The 24,517-nt window shown below is 57.5% G+C and overlaps 2 protein-coding genes across 5 annotated transcripts; both read right to left on the bottom strand.

Moving 5' to 3' along the window:
- Positions 1–1,054: 1,054 nt before the first annotated feature.
- Positions 1,055–16,715, bottom strand: ZNF653 (zinc finger protein 653). 2 transcript variants are annotated; one of them, XM_074979819.1, is made up of 9 exons: positions 16,372–16,715; positions 13,395–13,438; positions 9,426–9,641; positions 7,794–8,375; positions 5,953–6,121; positions 4,214–4,325; positions 3,234–3,348; positions 2,498–2,597; positions 1,055–1,720 (listed from the first exon to the last, which is right to left on the bottom strand). In XM_074979819.1, exons 1-9 carry the CDS (start codon positions 16,686–16,688, stop codon positions 1,543–1,545), a joined length of 1,833 nt encoding a protein of 610 aa, XP_074835920.1. In that variant the 5' UTR covers positions 16,689–16,715; the 3' UTR covers positions 1,055–1,542. The 2 variants fall into 2 exon arrangements, with proteins under 2 accessions (XP_074835920.1, XP_074835921.1); XM_074979820.1 differs by having other exon boundaries at positions 16,510–16,715.
- A 1,534-nt stretch (positions 16,716–18,249) lies between these two features.
- Positions 18,250–23,812, bottom strand: ECSIT (ECSIT signaling integrator). Of its 3 annotated transcripts, none has more exons than XM_074979878.1 (8): positions 23,753–23,812; positions 23,086–23,385; positions 22,113–22,515; positions 21,747–21,970; positions 21,309–21,366; positions 20,729–20,877; positions 19,958–20,060; positions 18,250–18,869 (listed from the first exon to the last, which is right to left on the bottom strand). In XM_074979878.1, the coding sequence occupies exons 2-8, from the start codon at positions 23,200–23,202 to the stop codon at positions 18,649–18,651; spliced, it is 1,275 nt and encodes a 424-aa protein (XP_074835979.1). In that variant the 5' UTR covers positions 23,203–23,385; positions 23,753–23,812; the 3' UTR covers positions 18,250–18,648. The 3 variants fall into 3 exon arrangements, with proteins under 3 accessions (XP_074835979.1, XP_074835981.1, XP_074835980.1); XM_074979880.1 differs by having other exon boundaries at positions 23,086–23,382; positions 23,753–23,771; XM_074979879.1 differs by lacking the exon at positions 23,753–23,812 and adding an exon at positions 23,707–23,724.
- Positions 23,813–24,517: the final 705 nt, after the last annotated feature.

Below are 24,517 nucleotides of genomic sequence, written 5' to 3'. Positions count from 1 at the left end.
AAAAAATCAGAGAATCCCAGGGCTGGGAGGGACCTCAGGAGGTCATCAAACCCAGCCCCCTGCCCAAAGCAGGAGCAACCCCGACTCAATCAGCCCAGCCAGGGCTTGGTCAAGCTGGGACTTGAAAACCTCTAGGGATGGAGAATCCACCCCCTCTCTAGGAAACACAATCCAGTGCTGCACCACCCTCCTGGGGAAAGTTTCTCTTAATTCCAACCTACACCTCCCCCCGTAAGTTCAGACCATTGCTCCTTGTTCTGCCATCCCTCACTTCTGAGAGCAGCCTCGCTCCAGCCTCTTTAGAGCCTCCCTGCAGGAAGCCGAAGGCTGCTATCGAATCACCCCTCACTCTTCTCTTCTGCAAACTAAATAAGCCCAAGTCCCTCACCCTCTCCTCAGAAGTCATGTGCTCCAGCCCCTGAAACATCTTTGTTGCCCCCCCCCGGGCCCTCTCCAATGCTCCAGGCTGCGTCTCAGCTTTCCTGCCTGGTTTTAATTCCCACCTTTCTCTCGTGGGGCCCAGAACTGGACACAATACTCCACCTGTGGCCGCACCAGCGCTGAATAAATAACTTCTGCCGCTCTGCTAGAAACGCTCCTCCTAATGCTCCCCAATACGCTGTTAGCCTTGGTGGCTACAAGGACACAGGTGACTCGTTTCCAGCCTCTCATTCGCTCTCATCCCCCGCCCCTTTTCTGCCCAGGCCAGCTCCCCGCTCGAATGCCTGGCTCAGGCAGCGCTGGGATGCACTTTGAAGGGTCTCTCACATTCCCACCTGCAAGGCCCTTGCTGGTTTTAAAAGCACCCAGAGGCTGGAGGGCAAGCGGGAAACCCAACCCCCATCAGCCAGGTCTCAGGAGGCGGCGCAGGCCCATGACACAGGGAGGATCCGCCAGTGAAGTTACTTGTACCTCAACCTTTGGGTAACGTGGTCGGCCCTCTGCCAAACAGCCCTGAGCACATGGCTGGCAACATCACAGGGCGGGGCCCAGCGCCAGTCACGCCCTGCCAAGGGCGCTGCCTGCTGGGCAGGAAGAGGCCAGGAAACAGGCAGAGAAAAGTAGTGTTGGTTTAATGGTCTGGGAGATTTGGTTGCCCCCATCCTGGTGGGGCTGCCGAGACCCTGTCTCTGCTGCCAGGCTGGGAGAGGGTGCCAGGTGCTGCGCCTCACGCTCTTGCCGGTCTGAGCCCTGTCTGCAGACGAGCCCTGGCACGTCCCCCTCCGTTCACTCCCACGGCAGCCCCACAGCCTCCAGCTTAAAGCAGGCTCAAGAGAGTCACCCTGCCCAGCCCTGGGCGAGCGGGCGGCGGCCTGCGGTGGAAGCCATGACACACGCCTGCTGCCTGTTCTGAGCTCAGTGCCCCGTCTCCTGGGCGGGGAGGGCAAGTGCCACCCCAGGGCGCTGATTTCCCCCTCGCGGCGGGAGCCAGCACCGCCAACGCTGCCATCGTCTGGGGAAGGGAAGGGCGGCAGCGGAGGGTCCCCCGGGGGCGGGGGGGAGAGAATAAATAATGTGGTCCGAGGCTCCGGCCGGCAGGGATCACGTGGCCTTGTGATCCGGGTGGCTCTTTAGCTTGTGGAATTTGACGCTGTCCATCTTCTCAAAGCGCTTGCCGCAGTGCTCGCAGGTGAAGTTGTACTGAACTTCGGCGGTGTGCTTCTTCATGTGCCAGTTGAGAGACGCCCGCTGCCGGCACTGGTACCCGCAGATCTCGCACCTGCCGGGGAGGGGACCGATGCCGTCACGCCGGCCGTAGCCCTGGTGCCCCTCCCAGGCCTGCCTCTGCTGAGCTAGGCACCCCACCCGCCACTGGGTGGGGCATTTTTCGCTTCCTTGTCTCAGCTGTTAGGCCGCCTTGGTAACAGCCCCCCTGCCCCACCCCAGAGGCAGCTGCATCTTAGGGGCAGGTGAAGGAGTCGGAGAAAACTAGCACTGGAAGGGACCTCAAGAGGGCCTCAGGTCCAGTCCCCTGCTCTCCCAGCAGGACCAAAAAATCTGATGCTTTCCCAACCGAGCTGTATAAACAGCTACTAAGTCCCACCCCAGAGGTGGCTGCAGCTCAGCACCAAGTGAGTCATCCCAGCACAAACAGCTGCCTGACCCCACCCCAGAGGTGGCTTCCTCACAGCTCTGGGCAAGGGATCCCTTCATAAACAGTCCCTGGGCCCCACCCCAGAAATGGCTGCATCTCAGCTGTGGGTGAAAGATCCCGGGATATAGAGCTGCCACAGCCCACCCCAGAGGCAGCTGCAGTTCAGTGGCGAGTGGGTTAATTCTCCCCACCACCTTTGAAAAGCTCATCGGGATCTTTTGGGGGCAAGACAGCCTCATTAGCAGAGTCACCAGAAATAGGCCAGAGCCCCCACCCTCCACTCCCATGGCTCCAGCCCCCACCGTCCCAGGGAGACGGCCTACAGAGGTGCTCTGCTTTGGGGGCTCATTTGAGCCTGGGTAGGGTCCCATTGTGGGTCACCCCTACACCCCCAGCACTTACTGGAGAGGCGTTTCTCCCGTGTGCGTCCGGCGATGCACCTCCAGGTGATTCTTCCGCTTGAAAGACTTCCCGCAGGTCTCGCAGGTGAATTCACGGACACCTGCTGGACACACAGAACAGGGTCGCTCCAGGAATCACACAAGGGACCTCTGTAGGAGAGCCCAGGGCCCCTCTCTGCCCACCCCCGGCCCGACACACACAGCAGCAGAGCGTTAACCTGCTCACTGTGGGGACTCCGACCCAGCGAGAAGGGCACCGTATGGCTCTCTCCCATACAGGACATCCGAGTCACCAGTGATGCCAAATAAGCAGCAGCATCCCTCAGCTCAGACAGGGGAGAGACGTCAAGGGGGTGTCCTGAGGTTCCCCCCAGGAGCAGATCTCTTCTGAAGGAGGATTCCCACCAAGAGCTTCTGTTTGTTCTGGGGTTGGGAGTGAGTTCCTGCCCCTCAGAACGTGAATGACCAGAGCGCGACAGCTGATCCAGAGGGGAATCCGGACGAGACCCATTCCCCTTCCTGACTGCTCTGGTGTCAGGCAGGGAGTGGGACAGGAGGGCAACGGAGCTGGGGGCAGAGACAACAAAGCAGACACAGAGGAGCTCCCGAGACCCACGTGTCAAAAGGAGGAGCAGAACCGGCTGTCGCACAGATTGGCTGCGCGCACCCAGGTCTCCCCACAGGCCAGCAAGACGCAGGGAGGAGGTGGGCCGAGGGAAGCAGCCCAGGGGATGCACCTGAGTGAATGATCATGTGTCTGCGGAGGTGGTTGGACAGGTAGAACTTCTTGCCACAGCCCGGGTGGGGACAGACTTTTGTTTTCCCTTTCCGGTGGACGAGGTTCACGTGATTCTGGAGAGACGAGGAGAGGGGGGATAGATGGGCTACACCACACCCCCAAACACACTCTGCTCACAGCAGAGGCTGCTACACACCCCCGGCAGCAGGCAAGAATCCCCCCCCGAGAGCTCTCCCTCCCACCCAACAAGGCTGCTCGGCCACCAGAGCTCGTGCCGCCCCATGGCGCGATCCTGCTGCTCTCCAGACTCACTCGATGAACTCTCGCGCCCCACAAGCACTGTCCAGAGACTTCCTCCCTCCAGTACAACGACAGTCCAATGATACAGAGTGGGAACCAACCAGCCTGAGAGAAGCTTAAGAGTTCAGTTCAGGGATCCAAAGACCGTGACGTTCAATGACTGGCCACAGGTCCATGTAGTTGTCCAAGACTAGATAAGAACTCTCCCTAGACCATTCGGGCCCTCATTCCATGCGCAGATGGGGAAACTGAGGCACGGAGTGGCTAGACGACTTGCCCATGTCCCACAGCCAGTCTGTGGCAAAGCAGGGAATTAAACTGGGTTCTCCCAAATCCAAAGCCAGCGTGCTAGTCCTTGGGCCACACTCCCTCGCTCTGCCGATCCTAGTGACTTGACCCAAACGTCCCCTCCTTCCCCTCACGTGAATGCTGCCAGGCCAGGCTGGTTCTGACTACCCCTAAACCAGGAAGTGAATCTCATCAGCACCAAAGGGAAAGCAGCTGCCCAATCTCCCTGCTCGAGCTCCTGCTGCAGAAGACAGCCAGCCAGCCCGAGCGATCCATTCCCAGTTGTTTCTCCAGCTCCAGGAGGTGCTTGAATGAAGCTCAGCGAGGCCCCTGGAGCAGCCTGACCCCCCAGAGGCCAGGCTGCAGGAAACCGACGCGTGTGAATCATACCTGAAAGCTACTAAGTGCTACGTAAACCTGGCTGCATCCTTCGTAAGGGCAGTGGAACATTTCCAGCATGCCGTCAGCGTCCATCACGCGGCCCCGTCTGCTTCGCCGCCTCCTGCGTGGAGAAAGGGGGTGTCAGGCCCCAGCTGGGGAAGGCCACATGCCGCCCCCCTCCGCCTGCCCAGAGACACACCAACACCCCCGCCCCCCACCAAACCTCGAACACCTGGCAGGGGAGGCTGGCGGTCATGAGCTGAGGGGAAGGGAAGGACGAGTTCTCTCACCCCACAAGCTGTGCGCAGAGATTTCCTCCCCCCAGCACGCTGCCGCCCCATTTTTACAGAGTTGGAACCAATCAGTGCGGGGGAAGCTTAAGGGGTCAGTTCGGGGTGGTGAGGTGCGCACCAAAGGCTGTGATGTTCAGCGATTGGCCGGCCACAGGTCCGCCTGCTTGTCCAAGACTAGGAAAGAACCTTGGCTAGACTGTCAGCCAGGATCGATCTGCACAGGGGCGCCTGGGAGAAGCAGGGAGGGAACCCAAACCTCCTGCCTCCCGTCCCCCACAGCGCCACCCTGCCAGCGAGGGAAGCCATTGGCCCCCTGTACCAGAGGCAGCGACTGGGCCGAGATCAAAGGCACTGGAGTGCCAGCAGTTCTGCCTCGTTTCCTGACCCCTAGAGCACGGGCCTGCAGCCACAGAGCAACCGGCCCTTTGAGAGAGCTGGGCTGAGCCCCTGGTGAAATAAAAGGCAGCACAACAGCAGCAAGGAGGCTCCTGCCCCAGGACAGGAGCTAGGAATGGGCAACCAAGCCAGCTAGGGGCAGGCACAAGCAGGGGAGAGACAGCTGCTGGGGGAGGGAAGAATCCCAAACACTGCTACAGGCTGGGGACTGACTGGCTAAATAGCCAAGCAGCAGAACAGGATTTGGGGATTGCTGTGGACGAGAAGCTGGATATGAGCCAACAGTGCACCCTGGTAGCCAAGAAGGCGAAGAGCACATTGGGGTGCACTAGGAGGACCACGTCCAGCACATCTAGAGAAGGTATTATTCCCCTTTATGCAGCACTAGTGAGGCCACATCTGGAGCACTGCATCCGGCTCTGGGCACCCCCAGTATAGCAGGGATGTGGTTGCGCTGGAGAGGGTCCAGCAGAGGGCAACGAAAATGGTGAGGGGGCTGGAGCACATGACCTGTGAGGAGCGGCTGAGGGATTTGGACCTAGTTAGTTTGCAGAAGAGAAGAGTGAGGGGCGATTCGATAGCAGCCTTCGCCTTCCTGAAAGGGGGACCTACAGAGGGTGGAGGGAGGCTGCTCTCAGCAGTGTGAGATGGCAGGACAAGGAGCAATGGTCTCAAGTTACACAGGGAGAGGTGGAGGTTGGATATTAGGGAAAACTCTCCCCCCAGGAGGGTGGTGAAGCCCTGAAATGCATTTCCGAGATCGGTGGTGGCATCTCCATCCCTAGAGGTTTTTAAGTCCTGGCTGGGCAAAGCCCTGGCTGGGATGACTTAGTGGGGGTTGATCCTGCTTTGGGCAGGGGGCTGAACTAGATGACCTCTTGAGGTCCCTGGGATTCTGATTCGGTGACAAGGCAGACACTGAGCACTTCACTGATGAAGCTCGCCAGATCTCTCTGCCCAAGAGGGGAACTGAGGCACAAGCAGGCATTGTACAAGGTCTTTGAAACCCAGCAACAAGGCACCACTCCACAGTGCCCTGCCCCTTCATACGACACTCACTTCTCCGGCTCTTTGGGGATCTCGTAGATGATGGCCGACATGTCATTGCCGTCCATCTCCTCGGGCTCCGGCTCCATGTTCTCTTGGGTCAGCTCCAGCTCCTCCGGCATCTGTATTTCCGGCGGAGGCTGCAGCTCCTCTTTTTTGAGCCCATAAAGGTCTTCTTTTTCTGCCACCACAAAACAGGTGTCAGACGGACACGTCACGGGGCCAACGCCTGGCACCCAGAATCTGGCGAAGTTTTTCAGAGCTGATGCATTTAACACAGAGGCCTCATCCCACAGGTGGGCAAGAGCCACCAGCCACTGAAACGCAGCCAGTTCTGGTGCAGAGCACGGCCGCGGTATAGCACTGCACACAGGGCGAGGACAAGGGGACAACTCTGTAGCCAGCTGACTGGAGAAGTGAAACTCAGCTACCCCAGGGCTAACGCCATGAGGAGTGAAGACACTTGGGATTCTGAGCTGGACACGTGGAGAGGTCCTAATTTTTGCATCCACAGCGAATCAGCCACAAATCTCCCGTCGAGCCAGGACAGCACACTGGGACCCCAGATTCAGGGCACAGCCCCCTCAGTGGAGCCCTTCACCCTGCAGAGCAGCAGGGTCGCTAACACAGGGAAAGTGCCCCCGGCTGAGCCACCCAGCCCTAGCCCCGCCCCAGAGGAGCGCGTGCCCCAGCTCACTCCTGGCAGCACAGCGGCCCCCCCTGCCGAAGGCACAGCCACATTTCTTATCTCTCGCAGTCTCCCCCGCCGGTACCGACCGAGCTGCGACATTACTGGATTTTAAAATGAAATATGCAAACCATTTCTGTGACCACCGGCTTAAGTTTGCACCAAATCTTGCGCCGACGGAGGTGTCTCCTGAAAGCTGGGGATTTGCTGACTCTGACTATGCTGCTTATGCCTGTATCACGCTCGCATGTGAAGTTACAGCTGCTGGCTCTGTACCTGGACTAAAAATGGTGCAGTGCGGGATTCCCAACAGAAGCTCTAGAAGAGCTGGCTGAACAGCGACGCGGCCATCAAGCCGCATCTCAGGAATTGGACCGAGACGACTCCCCCGGGAACCAGCCAATGGCAGAGGGCCCCAAAAGGGGAAGGACAGACGCCCTCCATAGCGTGTGTGACAAAAAAGGGCTTTTCCCTCCAGGTAGTAAGTTTCTAAAGAGGAACCTGGCAGGAGCCATCTTGTCCTTCAGTCCTGAAACCACGGCTCTCAGCCTCCATCCCGGGAGCAGTTTGCAAGAACATCTCTGCTATGAACTCAGCCTGTACGGACTGGGGATCTGTCCCTCAGGGGAGGTATTCTCACAGACCTTCACGACAGCGGCTTTTACCACCAGCTGGAGCCTGCATCAATAGTTTTGATTTGATGCATGGCATTTAACCATCTTAATTTCTCTCTCTCACCCTATTCTTCCTTCCTCTATTAATAAGCATTTAGATTCTAAAGGATCAGCGCAGTGTGTTGTTTTGGGTTAGATCTAAGTATACGTTGACCTGGGAATGTGGCTGGGCCCTTTGTGGATTTGGTGAAATACGTTTACAGAACTTCGCACCTGAGTAAGGAGCCTTACTGGTTTTGGGCATAGGAGTAGCTGGAGAATCTGTGGGATTTGCTTGTGCAACTTCTGGCTGGCAGAGGGACTTTTGAGGCTGGCATGGTTCGCCTAATTGAGGAGGAAAACCCCCGTCTGGGCTGTAAGTGGCCTGGTTGTGACCAGTTTTCCCAGGGCTGGTTTTCTTAGCACTGCCCACAAACCTCTTGTATATGACACAAGCTCCCCCGGCAGAGCTGGGGGCAGGGTGGCAGGCGCTGAGGGCTGGGCACAGCTACCTTTTTTGGTTTCGATGCACTCTGTGCTCTCCACCAGCTGCCCGCTGTCCGGCTGCACGTTCTCTGGCTCTGTCTGGGTGTAGGCGGCCACGCCCTCGATCATGGCACAGGGCACGTCCTCGCCCCCACCACTGGTCACGTTGAGCTGGATGCTCTCGGCCGTCAGGGCGTCGTAGCCGGGCCCGGCGATGATGATGACCTGAGAGCCCTGCATCATGCCCTGCACGGGGCAGCTGGCCACCACCTCCCCCAAGGTCTCCTGCGTCACGTTCTCAAAGAGAGTCCCATGGCCCGAGCCCACCTGCATGGGCATGGGCACGCACACCACGGTCTCCATGCTCTCTGGGCCGTTGAGGGGCGGGTTGTGGCACATGGCGGCGCCCTGCTCGGCCGTCAGGTTCTCTATGTGGTGCTCGAAGGGGATGTGGATGCCGTCCTGCGTGATGAGGCCGCTGCTGCTCCCACCTTCCACGGCTGGTGCTGGCTGGGCCTTGGCTTGACGGCTCTCGGGCTGCTCTTCCGAGCCTGAGCTGGAGCTCTCCTCGGAGGAGTCCGAGCTCCCGGCCCTGACGCCGGCGCCAGCTGCAAAGGGAAGAGCGATCAGCGAGTGCAGGGTAGAGCCGGGACGTCTACCACGACCCACAGGCCAGAATCCAGCCCATGAAGCCTTTTCATTTGGCCCGTGGACCCAGCAGTGGTGCCACTTTGAAAGCTGGCTGGGCGGCTCCGAGCCCCTGTGCCTCTTTAAGGAGCCATTTGCACCTCCTGCCTCCTCCAGCTCCCTGCCCTGCAAGGATAAAGCTCAGTTTAATGGCCGGCAGGAGGGAGGAGGCCATTAAACCAATTAAGCTGAGTCCTATTGGTTCAGGGCGGCTGTGCAGAGAGCCGCATGCTCTATGCGGGGGGGGGAGCCACACTGAGGAGGAGACCCAGAGCTCCTGTGTATTTACACACACATCTCCTAGTGCTGGAAGGGACCTTGGGAGGTCATCTAGGCCAGTCCCCTGCCCTCTTGGCAGGACCAAGCACCATCCCTGACATCTACTTGCCCCAATCCCTAAATGGCCTCCCCAAGGACTGAACTCACACCCGAGTTTAGCAGGCCAACGTTCAAACCTCCAAGCTATCCCTCCCCCTTATTATATTCATGGAATGGACATGAATCCTGGGTGTGGGGCTGCAAGGGGTTAAGCCTGGGACGGGGGCTGGCAGTGGGTTGGGGCTGCGAGAGGTTTAAGCCCAGGGGCGAGTTTGGGGCTGAGGGGGTGAAGCCTGGGGCTGAGGGGGGGCAGGTTAGGGGCTAGTTTGTGTTCGGCCCCTGGAACGTGCAAAAAATTGCCATATGGCCCCCACTGAAAACCCGTTGGACGCCCCTCAGTTACAGGCACGGCAGGTCCAGAGGGCAACGGCTTCTGCTGCTGCCCAACTCGCAGGGCTGGGGGAGTGCTCGGGCTGCGAGCAATGAGCACCTCCCTCCCCGAGGGCTCGGACTTGCGGGCCTAGCCACCGCTCCCTTTCTGCTGGAATGCAGCCGCTTCTGGGGTGGGGCACGCCGCAACGCCACACAACAGGCAGCACTAAGAGCTCCCCTGCCCTCCCCTGCTGCCTGGGGCAACTAGGATCCCGGCTCACCCTCGTCGCTCTCGTTCTCGGAGTCGCTGAGGGGCTTCAGCGGAGAGTGCAAGTCCTGGAAGTAGCGGTGCCCGGCCTCGCACTGCCACACGGCCGTGGTGTACAGCCCAAAGGTGGGGTCCAGTTCCGCCAGGTGCGGCTCATAGGGGCAGCGGTTCTTGTGGTCCTCGTACCAGATCACCATGTTCTTCAGGCAGTTGACGTTCCGCCGCCTTCCTGGGGGAGCGGGAGAGACGCACGTGAGCCAAAGGGGTGTGCCCACTGCTAAGGAAAAACGGGGGACGGAACCAAGTGGGGTTAAACCACCTGCCAGGTGAGTGCCCTGTCAAGCAAAGGGGCAACCTGCGTGTGTCAGAGCTACTACCCTCTACTAACGACCAGCAACCCCTGGCGAGGACAGCCCAGGCTGCAGTGGGGCGGCTCCTGCCATCCGCGCCCCCCAGCCCTGCTCCAGAGTAGGCCTTTGTCCTTCCAGTGCTGCCGTGCCCGCAGGAGGGCGAACTCTGGAACTGAGAGGGACGGCACCTGCATCTAGACCAACTGACTCACTAACGGGCTGTTCCTGTCAGCTGGGACGTGGGCAAACTGCAGACGGTTTTTGCACAGGTACTCCAGTGCCGCCAGGGGGCAGCAGATGCAGACCAGGCTCTGGGTAGACGCGAACAAATCGGACCAAAGTTGTGGGCTCACAGGTAAGGGAAACAGCAGACGTGACCAATCTTATTTTGGGCAGGCTTTGACACAGTCACAGTAACGTGGCCCAGCTGAAATCAGGGTAAGACGGGTGCACGACCGGTTCAAAGATATTTTGGAGCGTAAGCTTTCGTGGGCAGAGACCCCCGGTTCTTTGCCCACGAAAGCTTATGCTCCAAAATATCCGCTAGTGCACACGGTATCAGAGGACTTATTGTTTCGGAAGATACAGACTAATGCAGCTGGTTCAAAGATCACTCTCAAATATTATCAATTTGACAGTCAAACGCGGAAAGGGCGCGTCTAGCAGCATCGGCAGGGGTCAGTCCAGAGCCCAATGCCGGTCAACATTTTCATTAACGATTTGGATCGTCAACTGGCAACTACGCTTAACATTTGCAATGATACCAAGCTGGGAGGGGTTGCAAGCCCTTTGGAGGGCACATTAGAAATCATATTGCCCCAGATCAACTGGGGAAATGGCCCAAAATCAACAAGATGAAACTCAGTGAAGACAAGCGCAAAGCAGAGCCTTTAGGAAGGACGCATCAGATGCGCAACTAAGAAACAGCAGGACCCCGAGAAGCCACTGGTGTTCCAGCAAACCCGAGTCAGTGATGTAAAACGAATGCACCAACGGCTAATGTCATCAAGGGGTGTGTTTGCAGGAGCATCACTGGGATGTGATGGGTGGGGACTGAACTCTAGGAAAGAGGTGGGTGAGGAGAGCAAACCAAATCAAAGATTTTCATCCCCTGGTCTACGGGGAAAGGTTACAAATCGGGGAGCGAGAAAAGGCGAGTGAGACGGGACCTGGGTTAAGGGCTGCTATGAAAAGGGCAGGGATCAGTTACTCTCCACATCCACTGAAGGTAGGATAAGTAGCAATCGGCTTCTTCTACAGCAAGCGTGACTTTGGATAGATGTTAGGAAAAACCTTCCAAGTCTAAGGGGAGCTCAGCTCCAGCGCAGACGTCCAAGGGATGCTGTGAGATCCCCGACACTGGAGGTTTTGGGCACAGGCTGGACAAACTTTCATCAGGGATCGTTCAAATCCACCTGCTCCACCTTGGCACAGAGGGTTGGACATGAGCTTGTGAGCTCCCTTCCAACACCACCCCTGCACACTTTGCTATGACTGCACGGCATTGTTAATGCACATTGCATGGGAGAAGGTCCTGTCCCTGCTGGGTCTCCCAGGCCCCAGAGAAACGACAATTTTTCCCAGCTATTTCCTGCATTTGAGCCCAGAACGGAGCTGCGAAGCTCTGGAATGGACAGCGCCTCTGTGTCGCAAGCCTCTGTCCTGCCAACAGAGCCTCTTGGACCAATGTTACCAGGAGATGGGGACAGATCGCAGGAAGAAATTCAACTGTAACCTGGCCGCCTTCCAGGGCGAGCAGAGCCTGAAACAGAGCAGCTTCCTAGCAGGTATTCATTTCAACAGCAACAGTCTCCTTCAGATGCTAAGATGCTGGAAATTAAGCTTGGGACAGGCTGTAACAGCAATGAACGCAGAGCAGGGTGGCTCCCCGGCAAGGCATCCCTCCTCTGGGAAGGCAGAGACGTGTGCCTTCGGGGTCCTGCATCTCCATGGTGTTTTGCAGTCTCTGACCCTGTGAGGCACCATCCCACCATTTCCAGTCTGTGTTATGCACTTTGACAGCTCACAGCCTGAAATTCTAGAGGTTTTTGCCCCAGTGGGAATGCAACCACTTCTGAGAAGAACACAGCCCTGCTTAAGAGCTCACAGCTTATGGCAGAGGCAGGAAAGTTATGACTCAGGCAGAAGGGCAAACCCCCTTGGAAGTGGCATAGGGCAAAAGGAATGGCTGCCCCGTAGCATCCATACAGCCCTGTAAGGGCACCTGAGCACTTCCCAGTCATTGAAGGGTCTGGATTTCACAGCTTCCTGCGGCAGGGCAGGACTATACAGAGGGCAAACTGCGTCACAGAGAGGCTCGGCAACATGCCCAAGCTCACTCGGAGTCTGTGACAGAGGTGGGATTTGAACCCAGGGCTTGCAGGTCCTACACTAGCACTCTAACCACTGGGTGACCCTCCCCTCCGGGACAGTGGCTTAAGAAGGCCTGCGACACACCGAAAGCTGCAAGGCTCTCCACTTGCCCCTCAGATATGGGCCAAGCTGGCACCGCGCCTGCTCAGGCAGCCTTCCAGCAGGAAAAACCCTGAGAAACTGCCCAGCATGTCTGTGTTTAACGGCCATTCTTTGCTTGCTGGATCCCTCCAGAACAGTGCTAGGGCAGCATTGGCTCTCCTGGCCCAGCCTGCGGCTTCGAACTGTGCACGTGAATTTACCAAAGCCCCCACACAGGCTCTGCTGGTGCTCAGCAGTTAAGCCAGTCAAACGAAAAGCCAAGGAGCAAATGGCCAGATGCAGCCCTAGCAACCCCTCCAATCAGCATATAACCCAGTCGCTCCCTCAAGCCCCATCAGGCCAGCTATTTCTGCACCAGCCGTTACCACCTGTCAGACGTAGGAAAGAGCCTGCACTCAGCACCACTGCCACAAACCGCTGAGGGCAGTTTGAACGAGGAGACCCTACACTTGCCTCTATGGAGCACATTAGGTAGAAGACAGGTTGTCAGTAGATCTGACTCCTCAGGGGAGATGAAGTCACACCAATTATTTAGTAACAGAGAGGAAGCCGTGCTAGTCTATGCACTATCAGAACAAAAAGCAGTCAAGTAGCACTTTAAAGACTAGCAAAATGGTTTATAAACCATTTTGCTAGTCTTTAAAGTGCTACTTGACTGCTTTTTGTTTCAATTATTTAGTGGGTGTGTTACAGTCATGTCTACACACCCTAGTCATGCAATTCATTTGCGGAAGGCATGGTACGGTTGTATTTAGGCGTATCACGGCGGTCCTGATGAGCTCTAGTCACAGAATAGGACCCCAAGGGGCTGGGCACTGTAATTTACCAGGGAATTCCCGTCAGGGCCGAGAACCACAGTTTGTTAAGAGCTGTACATTACGTATTGGTGCGTTATGGTAGCAGCTAGCTGCCCCAGTCACAGCCCCAGCTGAATTGTGGTGGTCCCTGTAAGTGATGTATTAGGTGGATTACGGTCACCGCAGGGCTGCCCGGTTAGGGAGCAGGATCCCATTTGGTTAGGTGCCATAAGACAACCTGACGGGGCAGCGGACAGCTGGCTAGACTAGCAGAGGGCTGCAGGAACAGGTTCTGGGCACCGGCACGGATCCCACATTCGGGCACCGTCACAGGCTGGATCCCCAGTACAAGTCACTTACTTTTCTTTCGTTTCGGCTTTTTAGGGATTTGTTCCCATGGTTTCCTGCAACAGAGAAAGAGAGCAGGGATGTGTTATAGTGCCAAAGTTTCCGTATCAGGATGCCTCACAATCCTTTACATAAGAGGCAGGGCTGTGCTAGTACTCCTCCCCTTTTACAGATGGGGAAAACAAGGCACAGAGGCTTGTGTCTGGTCACATGAGACAGATCTCTGAAAAGTTCCCAAAAGACAGATTTACTCCCAGGTTCATTCAAGGGGAAGGGCTATTTATTTACTTCTTTTTAAGATTACATAGAGACTTCTGTTCTACTACAACACACAGAGAGTGGTAACCATCCCTTACAACATAAACGCTGTATTGGTACCTCCTCCAAGCCATGGATTACAGACCTAAACACAACAGACCCTGAAATCCAGCTGACTAGATGCAACCTAGTGGGATGATGCCCTTAATACAGAAAGGCCACTAAAAACGCTCCAGTCTGTTTTCTGGCAACACATAATTAGCCTGAAAAATTCACTCAGGCAAGTTATTATGTAAAGACCAGATTATCTCATCAGATCCCCTGTGTGCAACCACCCTTACAGGCACTCCTAAAATGAGCTCAATGACTTTAGTTAGACCAAAACATTTTAACCCTCAGGAGAATAAAATGTGTCACAGGTAGAGAGCAGGAGAGATCCAGGTAGCACCCAAGCCCCTGGGACAGCAGGGAATTGTTTAGGTGGAGCATGGCCAGCTGATCCCAACACGTGAGCCCCAACCCATGTTGCAGAGGAAGGTGAAAAATCCCCAGGGTCTGTTATATTCGCTAAGGCCCTGCACCTGCAACGAAATGCAGGCAGATGGATCTCTGCACCTTCATGGACACATGACTCAGACGCAGTACCCTGCGAATGCAAGGAATCCACCCTTGTCTCTCCCCTCCCAGGTTGAGCACCCAGGATATACCACAAGGGAAATACCCGAGATCTCACACATTAGGAGCTGGGATCAGAGAGTCATTTCCCTGCATGACCCAGAATTGCCTGGTGAAATTTCCTTCCCTGAAGCCTTCTGTGATGGGGTTCTGGGGTCCCCCAAGCTCTGCACCCTGTCCGCAGGCAGGAGTCTCTCTCACTCAGCAGGAAAACAGCAGGTTTATTAGCCGACAGGACACAGCATCATACAGAGGAGTCAGTACAGCAGGCAGAGACAGCCAGTTCAATCCATGTTGGGGAGAGGAGGCCCCGAGGGGCCCCCAGAGCTGGGGCCCTGCCCCCTCCTTTGTCTCTCTCTCTCTCCCAGCCCCGACTCACTGCTTCCAACTCCCAGTTCCAATTCAAACCCCTCAGGCTCCACCTCCTCCTTTGTCTGCAGTACAAAGGTGTTACCTGGTTGTCAGGGTTACCCTCAGCAGGAGCCCCATACCCTCTGTGAGCCACTCACATACACACAGGTATCCCCCACTCCATCACACCTTCATCACCAGAAGGAGCACAGAGTTAAGAGGGCCAGTACAGACCACAATGCTAGAGTGATTTAACAATCCTTTGAGGAGGAGCAGAGCACATAAGCAGTTCTACTTCGAGACAGCTCGAATTTGCAGAGCCACAGGAGACACGTACCACTGCAATTCAGCCGTTACTTGGGTGTCTATTTAGGCACGTCTGTGCTACAGATATTTGCCAGTACAGCTGTACGAGCAGATTCTCCTAGCACTGAGCAGTTTATCCTGGTGAAAGAATTCTAGAGGGAAATGTGCTGCACCAGCAAAAAAGAATTTTTGCTCCTATAAACATGTCTACACTAACCGGCATAAAAACCTTGTCAAAAAAAATCAGCCCCCACCCCACCTAAAGCACCATAGAGTTTGCCTGGAGAGTTTTCATATTTAACACTTTTCTGGAGGGCTTTCTACGCAAGGGTCACAAAGTGATTTGCCAAATCGCAGATGCTCAACTCCCTCACCACCTGGGGGAAACTAAGGCATGGGGGTGGGAGGTGACTTGATGAGAGTGTTTGCATTCCTTCGTGAGGAGGGTGGTGTAAAAATGTGAGTTAAGTCATAGATGGAGTATCTGAGAAATCCCTCATCCACCTGCTCACTTGCTGTCCCAGCCCCAGCAATTTGGGGATACAGGATGAGGATCAAGGAACGAGCGGTCCCCACCCAAGTGGGGTTGCCCTTGCCTTCAGTCTAGAAAGGAAATGGACTAAGGGGTAAGGAATAAGAGACAATCAGGGGTCTCACTTGCAACAATCCACTAGCTGCCCCTATTCCAGCAAATGGGGAGCGTACAGGAACAGGGACAGAACAGGAAGAGTTACAGCTCAATGACAGACCACACCCAGCATGCGTAGGAGTGGGGACAGAAGAAAATCTGGCTCAAAAGAGGCTGACTCTTTCCTGCAAGACCCTGCATGCTGTTTTCACTCCAGTCCCACGGTTAAGAGGTGGAGAGAAAAGGGGAGCAGAAGGAAATCAAGCACAGGGGAAAGAAGGTCCAGCCCCACACCCCGCAGCAGAGACTGGAGGGAGCCCATCTCTCGTGTGTGGTACCCCACACCATGCCCCCCTCCAGCTGCAGCATGCGTGTGGGAGAAGAGAGAGCCCAACTCTCAGCCACAGCACCCTGTACCCACGCCAACATGCAGCAGGTGTACGAGGAGACTGAAGACCTGGTTCTCACCCACGGCACCACCTCTGCTCCAGCCTCAGCAAGTACACGTAGGGGGCTGGCGGGACGGCCCCAGGGGAATGCGGGGAGAGATCGGGGGGTTCAGGCTCTCACCTGCAGCACCATATCCCTGCTCCAGCCCAGCAGGCAGGCAGGAGTACACGGATAGGGGGCTCGGGAATGGGGGGTATGGGAGGCCTGCAGGGGGAGAGGGCCAGGCCCGGGGGGACCTATGGAGGAGAAGGAGATGGGGGGCCAGGCCCAGGGGTAACGGGGACCCGAGCGGGGGCGGGGCGGGGCAGTCCCGGCTCTCACCCGCGGCGCCCGGCGCGCTGCCCCCGCTCCAGCCCCAGCAGGTAGGCGGCCAGCTTGGCGTCGCTCCAGCCGCTGCGCCGGCGCAGATCCACCCAGGGCCCGTGCGCCTCGCCCAGGTACACCCGCCGCACGTCGTACTTCTTGCGGGACTCGAGGCGGCGCCGGGCCCGGTCGGACTCGGTCAGGCGGGGCCGCCCCCGGGCCTTGCGGCCGCCGGGCCCCGCCTCCCCTGCGCCGGGCCCCTCCTCTTCCGCCTCCTCCTCCTCGGCGGTCGGGGGCGGCTCGGCCGGGGCCGGGCCCCGCTGCGCTTCGCTCATCCCCAGCCCGTTGTCAGGACTCGGCGCCCCGGCGCAGGGCAGTGACGTCCGCGACCCGCGACACGCCGCTTCCTGTTTCCGGCCCGGCGTCCTCCGCCCACGCGCACACGTGACGGCGCGTGCGCCCTCCCCCGCGTCCCACCCCCACCTCCCGTCCGCCAGTGCGCATGCGCTGAAAGACCTGCTTCAAAGTGCGGAGCCGCTCTCGCGCCGGGCTCAGCGTCCAACTGGCGCGGGAGACGAGCGTGGCTTAGCTCGGCGCATGCGCTGAAGACCCCCTCCCACACCTGCTCCCTCCTCTCCCCACCCTGCCCCGCCCCCCACACCTGTCCTTCTGCACCTGCCTCTCCCAGGGGCCAGCACCCAGGCGGGCCCTTCCCCACTCTCCCCGCCCCCCCAGGACAGACCCCATCCCGCCCCCCACAGTGGACAGCCCCCCCCCACCCGCAGGATGACAGACCCCCCAACCTATCATCAGAGGGGTTGCCCTGTTCCTCTGTATCTGCAAACACAAGAAGTTCTGGGGCACCTTATAGACTAACATATTTGAAGGAAAAAAAGCAGTAAAGGAGCACTTTAAAGACTAACAAAATAATTTGGAGCTTTTGTGAGACAGACCCATTTCTTCAGCCCAGAGCCAGACCAGAGCAGACTCCATATTTAAGGCCCAGAGAACCAATGATAGTAATCAAGGTGGACAAATCAGAAAAAAAAAAATGATCAAGGTGAGCAAATCAGAGAGCAGACGGGCAGCAAGGTGGGGGGAGTGAAGAATTAGATTAAGCCAAGTATGCAAAAGGGCCCCTATAATGACCCAGAAAATTCGCATCACGGTTCAAACCACATATTAATGTGTCAAATGAGAATAAGTTGAGATTGTTTCTCATTTGGCACTAGTAACAGAGAGGGAGCCGTGCTAGTCTACACACTATCAAAACAAAAAGCAGTCAAGTAGCACTTTAAAGGCATTGTTTGCGTATAATGCGTATAAGCCCACAAAAGCTGATGCTCCAAAATATGTTAGGCTATAAGGTGCCCCAGGACTTCTTGTGTTTGTACCAACCTATCAGCGGTCCCAGACAGCTCAGTCACTTTATCTCCTGGCCGCCCATGCACACTTCAGCCCCGTACAGACCGATCCCCAGTCCTGGGCCACTCCACCGCCCCTGCCCCCGCCCCCAGGACAGATCCTGACCCCCCACTCAGGAGCCAGCCCCCACATACCCATACAAACAACAGGCCCAGCTGGCCTCAGCTGGCCACCCCCCACTTCCCCCAAACCACCAAGAAGCCACCCTGCATTCAACAGAACAAGCCTCCCCATCCCCTCAGCCAGAGCAGTCCACAGTATCAGGAAATGCCCTGCCTCAGGTGTGGGGCCGGAAATGCCAGCCCCCCCCCCCCCCGAGTGGTTTGGGCAATACCCGCCCCAAAGCACAAAGCCAGGTTTGTAATGTTGAGCTGCCCCCCTTTCAAAGAGGAGGAGCGGGACCAGGTTGGGGCTTGTTCCCTGCCCCTCGTCAGCACTTTCTGAAGGCTTTTGAATAACATTTCTGCTGGATCCAAGGGGAAGCAGTTTAATAGGAATTCGGGTTACAACTCAGGGGGTTCCAGGCTATCAGAGACCCCGTAACACAATGACCAGCTCAAACCTCCTCCTCTGCTGCCACTACAGCAAATCTTATGGCAACTAAGCACAGTCAGCCAATGCTCGGTACGGTACTTCGGGTCACTGTGACAGACGCTAGGGCCCGGAAGGGAGGTGGACAGTCGCAGCATTCCATCGCATGGGCCTCGGCAGAAAGTGGCTCAGTCCAACTGGAAGGACAGGTCCGTCCCTCTGCCACGGGGGCAGCTGAAGCAGATTCCCCCCTGGGCCCATCCGCTCAAATGGCAGGGCAAGGAGGGAGCTACATGCAGTTCAACGATCACCAAGGAAGTTGACGAAATGCAGACGGGCTCAAAGCTCTCGCTCTGCACGGCAGCTTTGTGGGATCTCCTCCTCACCACTCTCCAAGTCAGAGGCCTCCTGGAGCTCTCGGGGCCCTGGTGTGAGGTGGAACACAACTGGCGTCTGGCTCAGAACGGGATTGGTCTGCTGCAGGCCCAAAATCCACTTGGTCAGGGTAGCCTGGTCTCCCGCCCCAGCCATGCACATGGCAAATAGGGGCCCTTCCTCCACTGCAGGAAGAGGACAGAGAACAGAAGGCGTGTCAGCACGAGCGTACCCTCCAGCACCTTGCATGCGGTACAACGCAGCAGCAGAGTGCAGCGTGACCGGAACTCAGGACCCTGGGGGTCCTAATCTCATCTTTGCCCCTCCCTCCACAAGAAAAAACAACTCTATCAAGCTGCCAGAAGACAATAATCCATCAGCCTCAGCAGGGAGGGGCTCATGCATCAAGGACTGCAGGTCCCTAGTTCGAAGTCTATGCACAAAGGAATTATTTTTTCACCCAGTGCTGAAATGCAGCCTCCCCTGGGGCAGAACACAACAGCAGCAGCACCCATTTAAAACAGAAATGACTGCTGTATCCCATTACAGAGGAATCCAAGTAGGGAAGAAAAGTATCTACTGATATATGTGACCTGAATGTTTGGATTTTTTTTTTCCCCCTCAAAGGTTCAGATGGGGATGGGGAGGAGTCAACCATTCTTATTATCAAAACAAAAAGCAATCAAGTAGCACTCTAAAGACGAGCAAAATAATTTATTAGGTGAGCTTTCGTGGGACAGACCCACTTCTTCAGACCAAGGGTCTGAAGAAGTGGGTCTGTCCCACGAAAGCTCACCTAATAAATTATTTTGCTCGTCTTTAGAGTGCTACTTGACTGCTTTTTGTTTTGATAGTATATAGACTAGCACGGCTTCCTCTGTTACTATTCTTATTATCCTGTGCTCCATTTTGTGAATTGAGCCAGGGTTAACGTATGCAGGCTAGGAGGACCTCGCTCAGCTGCTTTGGATTAGGACTGGGGCGATTTACTGTAGCAGTAATGTCCATCCACAGCCGGGCTGGATTTCAATTGGTAACAGAGAGATTGCCCTCAAATATACCAACACATTACAGGCACTGGAAGTGTACACCAAGGGGGAGTGGCTTTAGTTAAGGGGCAGAGCTAGGTCTTGGGTGAATGATGGGGGTGTATGTTAACCCTGGAACAGTCTCCCACGAGAGGGATCTATTTCTGCTTCCCAGCCGGCTGGCCGGGGAGATTTGCTTTGCTCTAAATGTGCACCTGCCCCACGGCTACTCCCGCACCAGCTACCTTCATCCACGTCAAATTCCTCTTCGTCCCAGATGTCCCGATCTAGGTCCACGTCCAGGTGCATGGGGTAGTAGAAGTTCCTCTCCAAGTCGATTGCCTCTTCCTAGGGAGGAGGGGTGAAAGGTATTTCAATGTCAGGGGTAACGCTCCCTGTCTCTCTTCACCCTACCCAGTGACTAACCAGCACCCCCTGAACCACATGCATCTCTCTGCCCTCCTGGGACAAGACAAGGCCACGCCTTGCGGTACCAGCTCGGGCAGCCCACGGCTTTCCAGAGGAAGATGCCAGAATGGCAGCCCGGTGTATCTGCAAGTGTGAACCTGCTCTCCTGATATCCCTCAGCCCAGCTCTGGGCAGACCCCTCTCGGTGGAAGGGGAGACCTCAGCCTCTCCATTGAGGCTGTAGGGGAAGGGGTTAGTCACTGCCAGTTGTGCTGGCAGTTGTAGGACACCATCACCAGGCTGGCTGGGAATGAGCTGAGAGCTGGCAAACTCATTGTGTGGGGACCAATCAGTGGCCTTGGGTAGCAGCAACCACTGGTCTGCACCATAGTCAGATGGATGGGAACTGGCGCTCCCTGGAAGGGAAAGCCCCATATCTACATCTGACTGGAGGGGAAACACCTCCTGAGCCAGCCCCTCCCCCAGCAGGCTGTCATTCACCAAACCAGCACCAGCTCTGTGGACTTTGCCATACAGGGAAGCTGACCAGAAATACAGCCCGAGCCTCCTTCCCAGGCCCACTGTGGGGAGGTGAGGCCACTCTTCACCTTTTCTTCAGGTAGCAGCGGCTGTCCCCGCAGAACGTAATAGTAAACGCATGTCTTCTTCAGCCACAGGGGGAAGGGGCCCTCGACAAACACCGGCCTGGCGGGACTGTGGCGAGCTAGGAGCTCCTGCTGGTCAGGGCTCTGGATTCCTAGAAGGAGGGCAAATCACACACCCCACAAAGTGAGGGTTAGCCTCCCGAGCTATGCCAACCCAAGACCCGGGCTTGGGCTCCACACACCAGACTCCCAAGCTGCCCGCGGGTTACCCAGACGTGGTGCTCCGCTGAGAGGCTTAGCTCATTATTGTCTCTAAAGACGTTGGCCGCCTCCGAGCCACAGCAGGGCTGTTATTTAAAAAGGCAAGAAGGGCCGTGAAGAGGGAAAATCCATCTCACTGGGGCAAGAGATCTCCTCCATATTACCCCCTCAAGGAACCCCCCACTGAGTCCCTCCAGGACGGCACCCTAGCCTGGCTGCAGCTGGAAGGACGATACACCACTCAGTGGCAGCTGCCCCCTAGCATAGGCGCCAGAGAGCTAGAGATTCTTCGCTCCCACCTCTCATCTGCGGCGTCCCATACCTACGATGTGTGGTTGGGTGATCTCTTTGCCAGCTTCTGAAATATCTGTCAGAGGCATCTGCAGGGATGACATTATAAACAGTTTCCTTCAGGCACATGGGAGCCCCAACCCGCTCGCTCAGTTCAGACAGCCCAGCAGACCAGGACTCAGGAGGCCTGGACCCCAGGGCCGAGCAGGGCAGACCAGTCTGGAGGGTGTTCCCTGCCTCAGGCCTGTGCTAGCTGGATAACAGGCAGAGAAAGGGGTTGTTCCACGTGACCAAAACCAGGTTGCCTCCACCTACGGTGGCCACTTGCTCTTTCTGGGACTCCACCTCTGTGCAGTGAGAGGCCCTGGCACATGGAGACCACCCCCCGCAGCGCTTACCCCTCCAGTGCACAGAGTCAGTCACTCCCATAGCTACAGGCAACACGTAACGGCCAAGCGCCGTTTGTTACCTGATAGACCGTGACCTTGGCACTCAAGTCCGCGGCGATCCTCTGCAGGCTGAGCCTCGCGAGGTCGACAGGATCGCGAGGGAGCTCTGCCGGGACCGGGTAAGGGTTGACGTGCTTGAATTTGGGGAACCAGTACATGATCCGCTGGTACTTGCGAACAGGATGGCTCTTTGCCCCAAAGATCTGGAGCAGCAGGAATTTCGTCTGCTTGTCGGGCATGATGCCTGCGCACACAAGGGGGGAGAAATGGGTAACAGATGCCAAAGGCGCAATGATTTGCCCAGACAGTGGCAGAGCTGGGAATGGGACCCAGCAGTCCTGACCCCACATTGCCCCCAGGTGTGTTCAGACACCTTCCACCCCTACCGTAGTTCTCCATCTGCTCCAAGACCTGGACTCCGCATTCCTGCTGCTTTGGGTAGTGGTTGAACATCCTCTGGATATAATTGTGCGGCACAAACACTTCCTTGGGGAAAACATCCAGGATCTTGTTGTAGACCTCCAGATCCCGCTCCACCCCATACTCGGGCATCTTCCTGAGGGCTGCATAAATGAACTCAACGTGACCCCTCCGCCGGATGTCTCGCTGGCAGAAGAATTCCACCGCTCGGCTGAAAGCAGCCTTGTTCCTGTCCCCTTCGCAGGCCCACTCAAACAGGTCGTCAAAGGACACCAGGGCTCCCCCTTGGGGCTCTCTGCCTTTCTCCTTGTCCCCCCTTCCCAAGGGGGTGAGCTGAGAATGGTTCCGCACCAGCGCTGGCCAGAAGTACTAGCAGAGAATCAGATGAAAACAAGGCTGTTAGCTGCTGTCCTTTTACCAGGTGATTAGACCCCTCTCACTGGGGCAAGGCCCAAGGTATCAGCACCAGGCTCTCTACACCCCCTCTCCTGGGCCGCAGGCATGGCATGGCAGATTACAGGCCAGCCCAGGGCTGCAGCAACTGGTACCAATCAGACAGCTGCTTAGCAGCCTGTGCGCAGTGAAACTGGCTGAGTCTCTGACTACTTCCCAGCAGCCTCTTCTGGTCACCCTACCAATCCACTGAGACACCACATGTACCTGCCTCCCACCTCCAAGTACCCGTCCCTGTCTCGTTCCCCGTGGATTACGATGAACGAGAGCAGTGGTGGGTCCACTCAGCCCTTCCCGCAATCAGATCCCCCTGTGCAGCAAACTTTGGGCAACCAAATAATGAGGAAGAGAAGTTTTGGCAGATGCACCATCCCCTCCCCCAGGCTGGCCGCCTGAGCCTGTTCCTTGGCCTGGCAGCTGCACAGAATGTGTCTGTCTCTCCCTCACTGCCCAGGACGCATTGTCCTGCTGAAGGATGGCCGGTACCTGGACACCGCTGCTTCCTGGCAGCCACGGGAGATCCCGCCCTGGAGCGACTTGCCGTGGGATGCGTCGTCCGGCAGGGAGCTCCCAGGCCAGGAGCAGCCTCTTCACACAGTTCATGGCGGGGCAATTGTCCCTCCGACACAGGGCAGGGGCCAGCTAGGATGGGGGCTGCTGCTGGAGCTGGGAAAGTCAGAGTGCCGGAGAGGGGGCAGGGTCCGTCATGCCAGACAGCCAGAGTTTGCTTGGAACAGCCAGAGGTAACTTGGAGGTTTACTGCCACGCACCAGGACAGGGAACCTACTGCGGGGAGAGGCCAGAAGAAAACGCCCTCACACCTGTTCAGGCTCCCCAAATGTGTCCACATGCGCCACTTGTGTCCCCTGCAGACATCCCATCCCTGGCCCCACCACCCGGCCTGCCAGGTACAGCCACCAGCCCCCCAGCTCACACATACGCTTCCTAGATGCCCCACTGCCAGCCCCCTGGAACTGCATCCCCACCCCACACTCATCCCATCTCATCCCCTCCGTGCCCCCGTCCCCTTGACACGGGCAGGCCCCGTCGGCCCCATGCCCCACCCCCACCGGCAGAGCCCTTCAGCCCCATAACCCCCGCACACACGGGCAGGCCCCCGTCACCCCCGCGTCCCTCCTGCGTCCGGCCTCACCGCCCCACTGGACGCCGCCATCTTGGCACCGCCCCCCGCCGGGTCACGGGGGGAGCTCACCGCACGTGGGGCTCGAAGCCCCGCCCACCCCAGGCTCCTCCCTCTCCCCACGCTTCGGCCCGGCGCAGAGCCGTACACGTGGGCACTGCTGGCCGCCCCGCCCCCCCCGCCGCCGGGAGCCCGGACTCCTGGGTCCGCCCCTCGTGCCGCCGCGATGGCAGAGCTCAGCCCTACGGGGCCGGGCCGGGCCGTGTGGTGCGGGTCCTGGAGCGTTGTGCGGGGCGCTGGGCTGGGCTGGGCGGGGCTCTGGGGCAAGGTCTCCCTTCCCCCCACCAGCTTTCGCCAGGGCCCTTCCTTGCTCTGTGCCTTGTTTTCCCCGGCTGGGGCTGGGGTGAGGCTGAGTCAGCCGGTTCCCGGGAGCTGCCGAGCCCGAGCCCTCCCCATCCGGCCTCAGACGTGCCTGGACGGATGGGTTCTCTGAGTCACCAGGGCTGCTCGCCCAACAGGGGCAGGGCCAGGTGAGGACGGTCCCACCCCAGAGCATCTCTCACCCGGCCTGGCGGGGGAGCTGCCGGCGGCGTAAGAGAACACGCCCTCATTCCCCAGGCTCGGCAATGCCTTCATATTCTCCACGCCCGCCCCCCTCCATCAGCTCCTGCGCTGTGTCAGGTGCTGTATCGACCCAGCCCCTGCCGCGCAGCCGTCACGGCAATGGCAGGGTCAATGACCCCTTTTCACAGATGGGAAACTGAGGCTCGGGAAAGG

Source organism: Carettochelys insculpta, chromosome 29 (genome assembly GCF_033958435.1).
Source record: "Carettochelys insculpta isolate YL-2023 chromosome 29, ASM3395843v1, whole genome shotgun sequence".
Classification (NCBI taxonomy): Eukaryota; Metazoa; Chordata; order Testudines; family Carettochelyidae; genus Carettochelys; species Carettochelys insculpta.
This window is presented reverse-complemented; position numbering and strand designations above follow the sequence as displayed.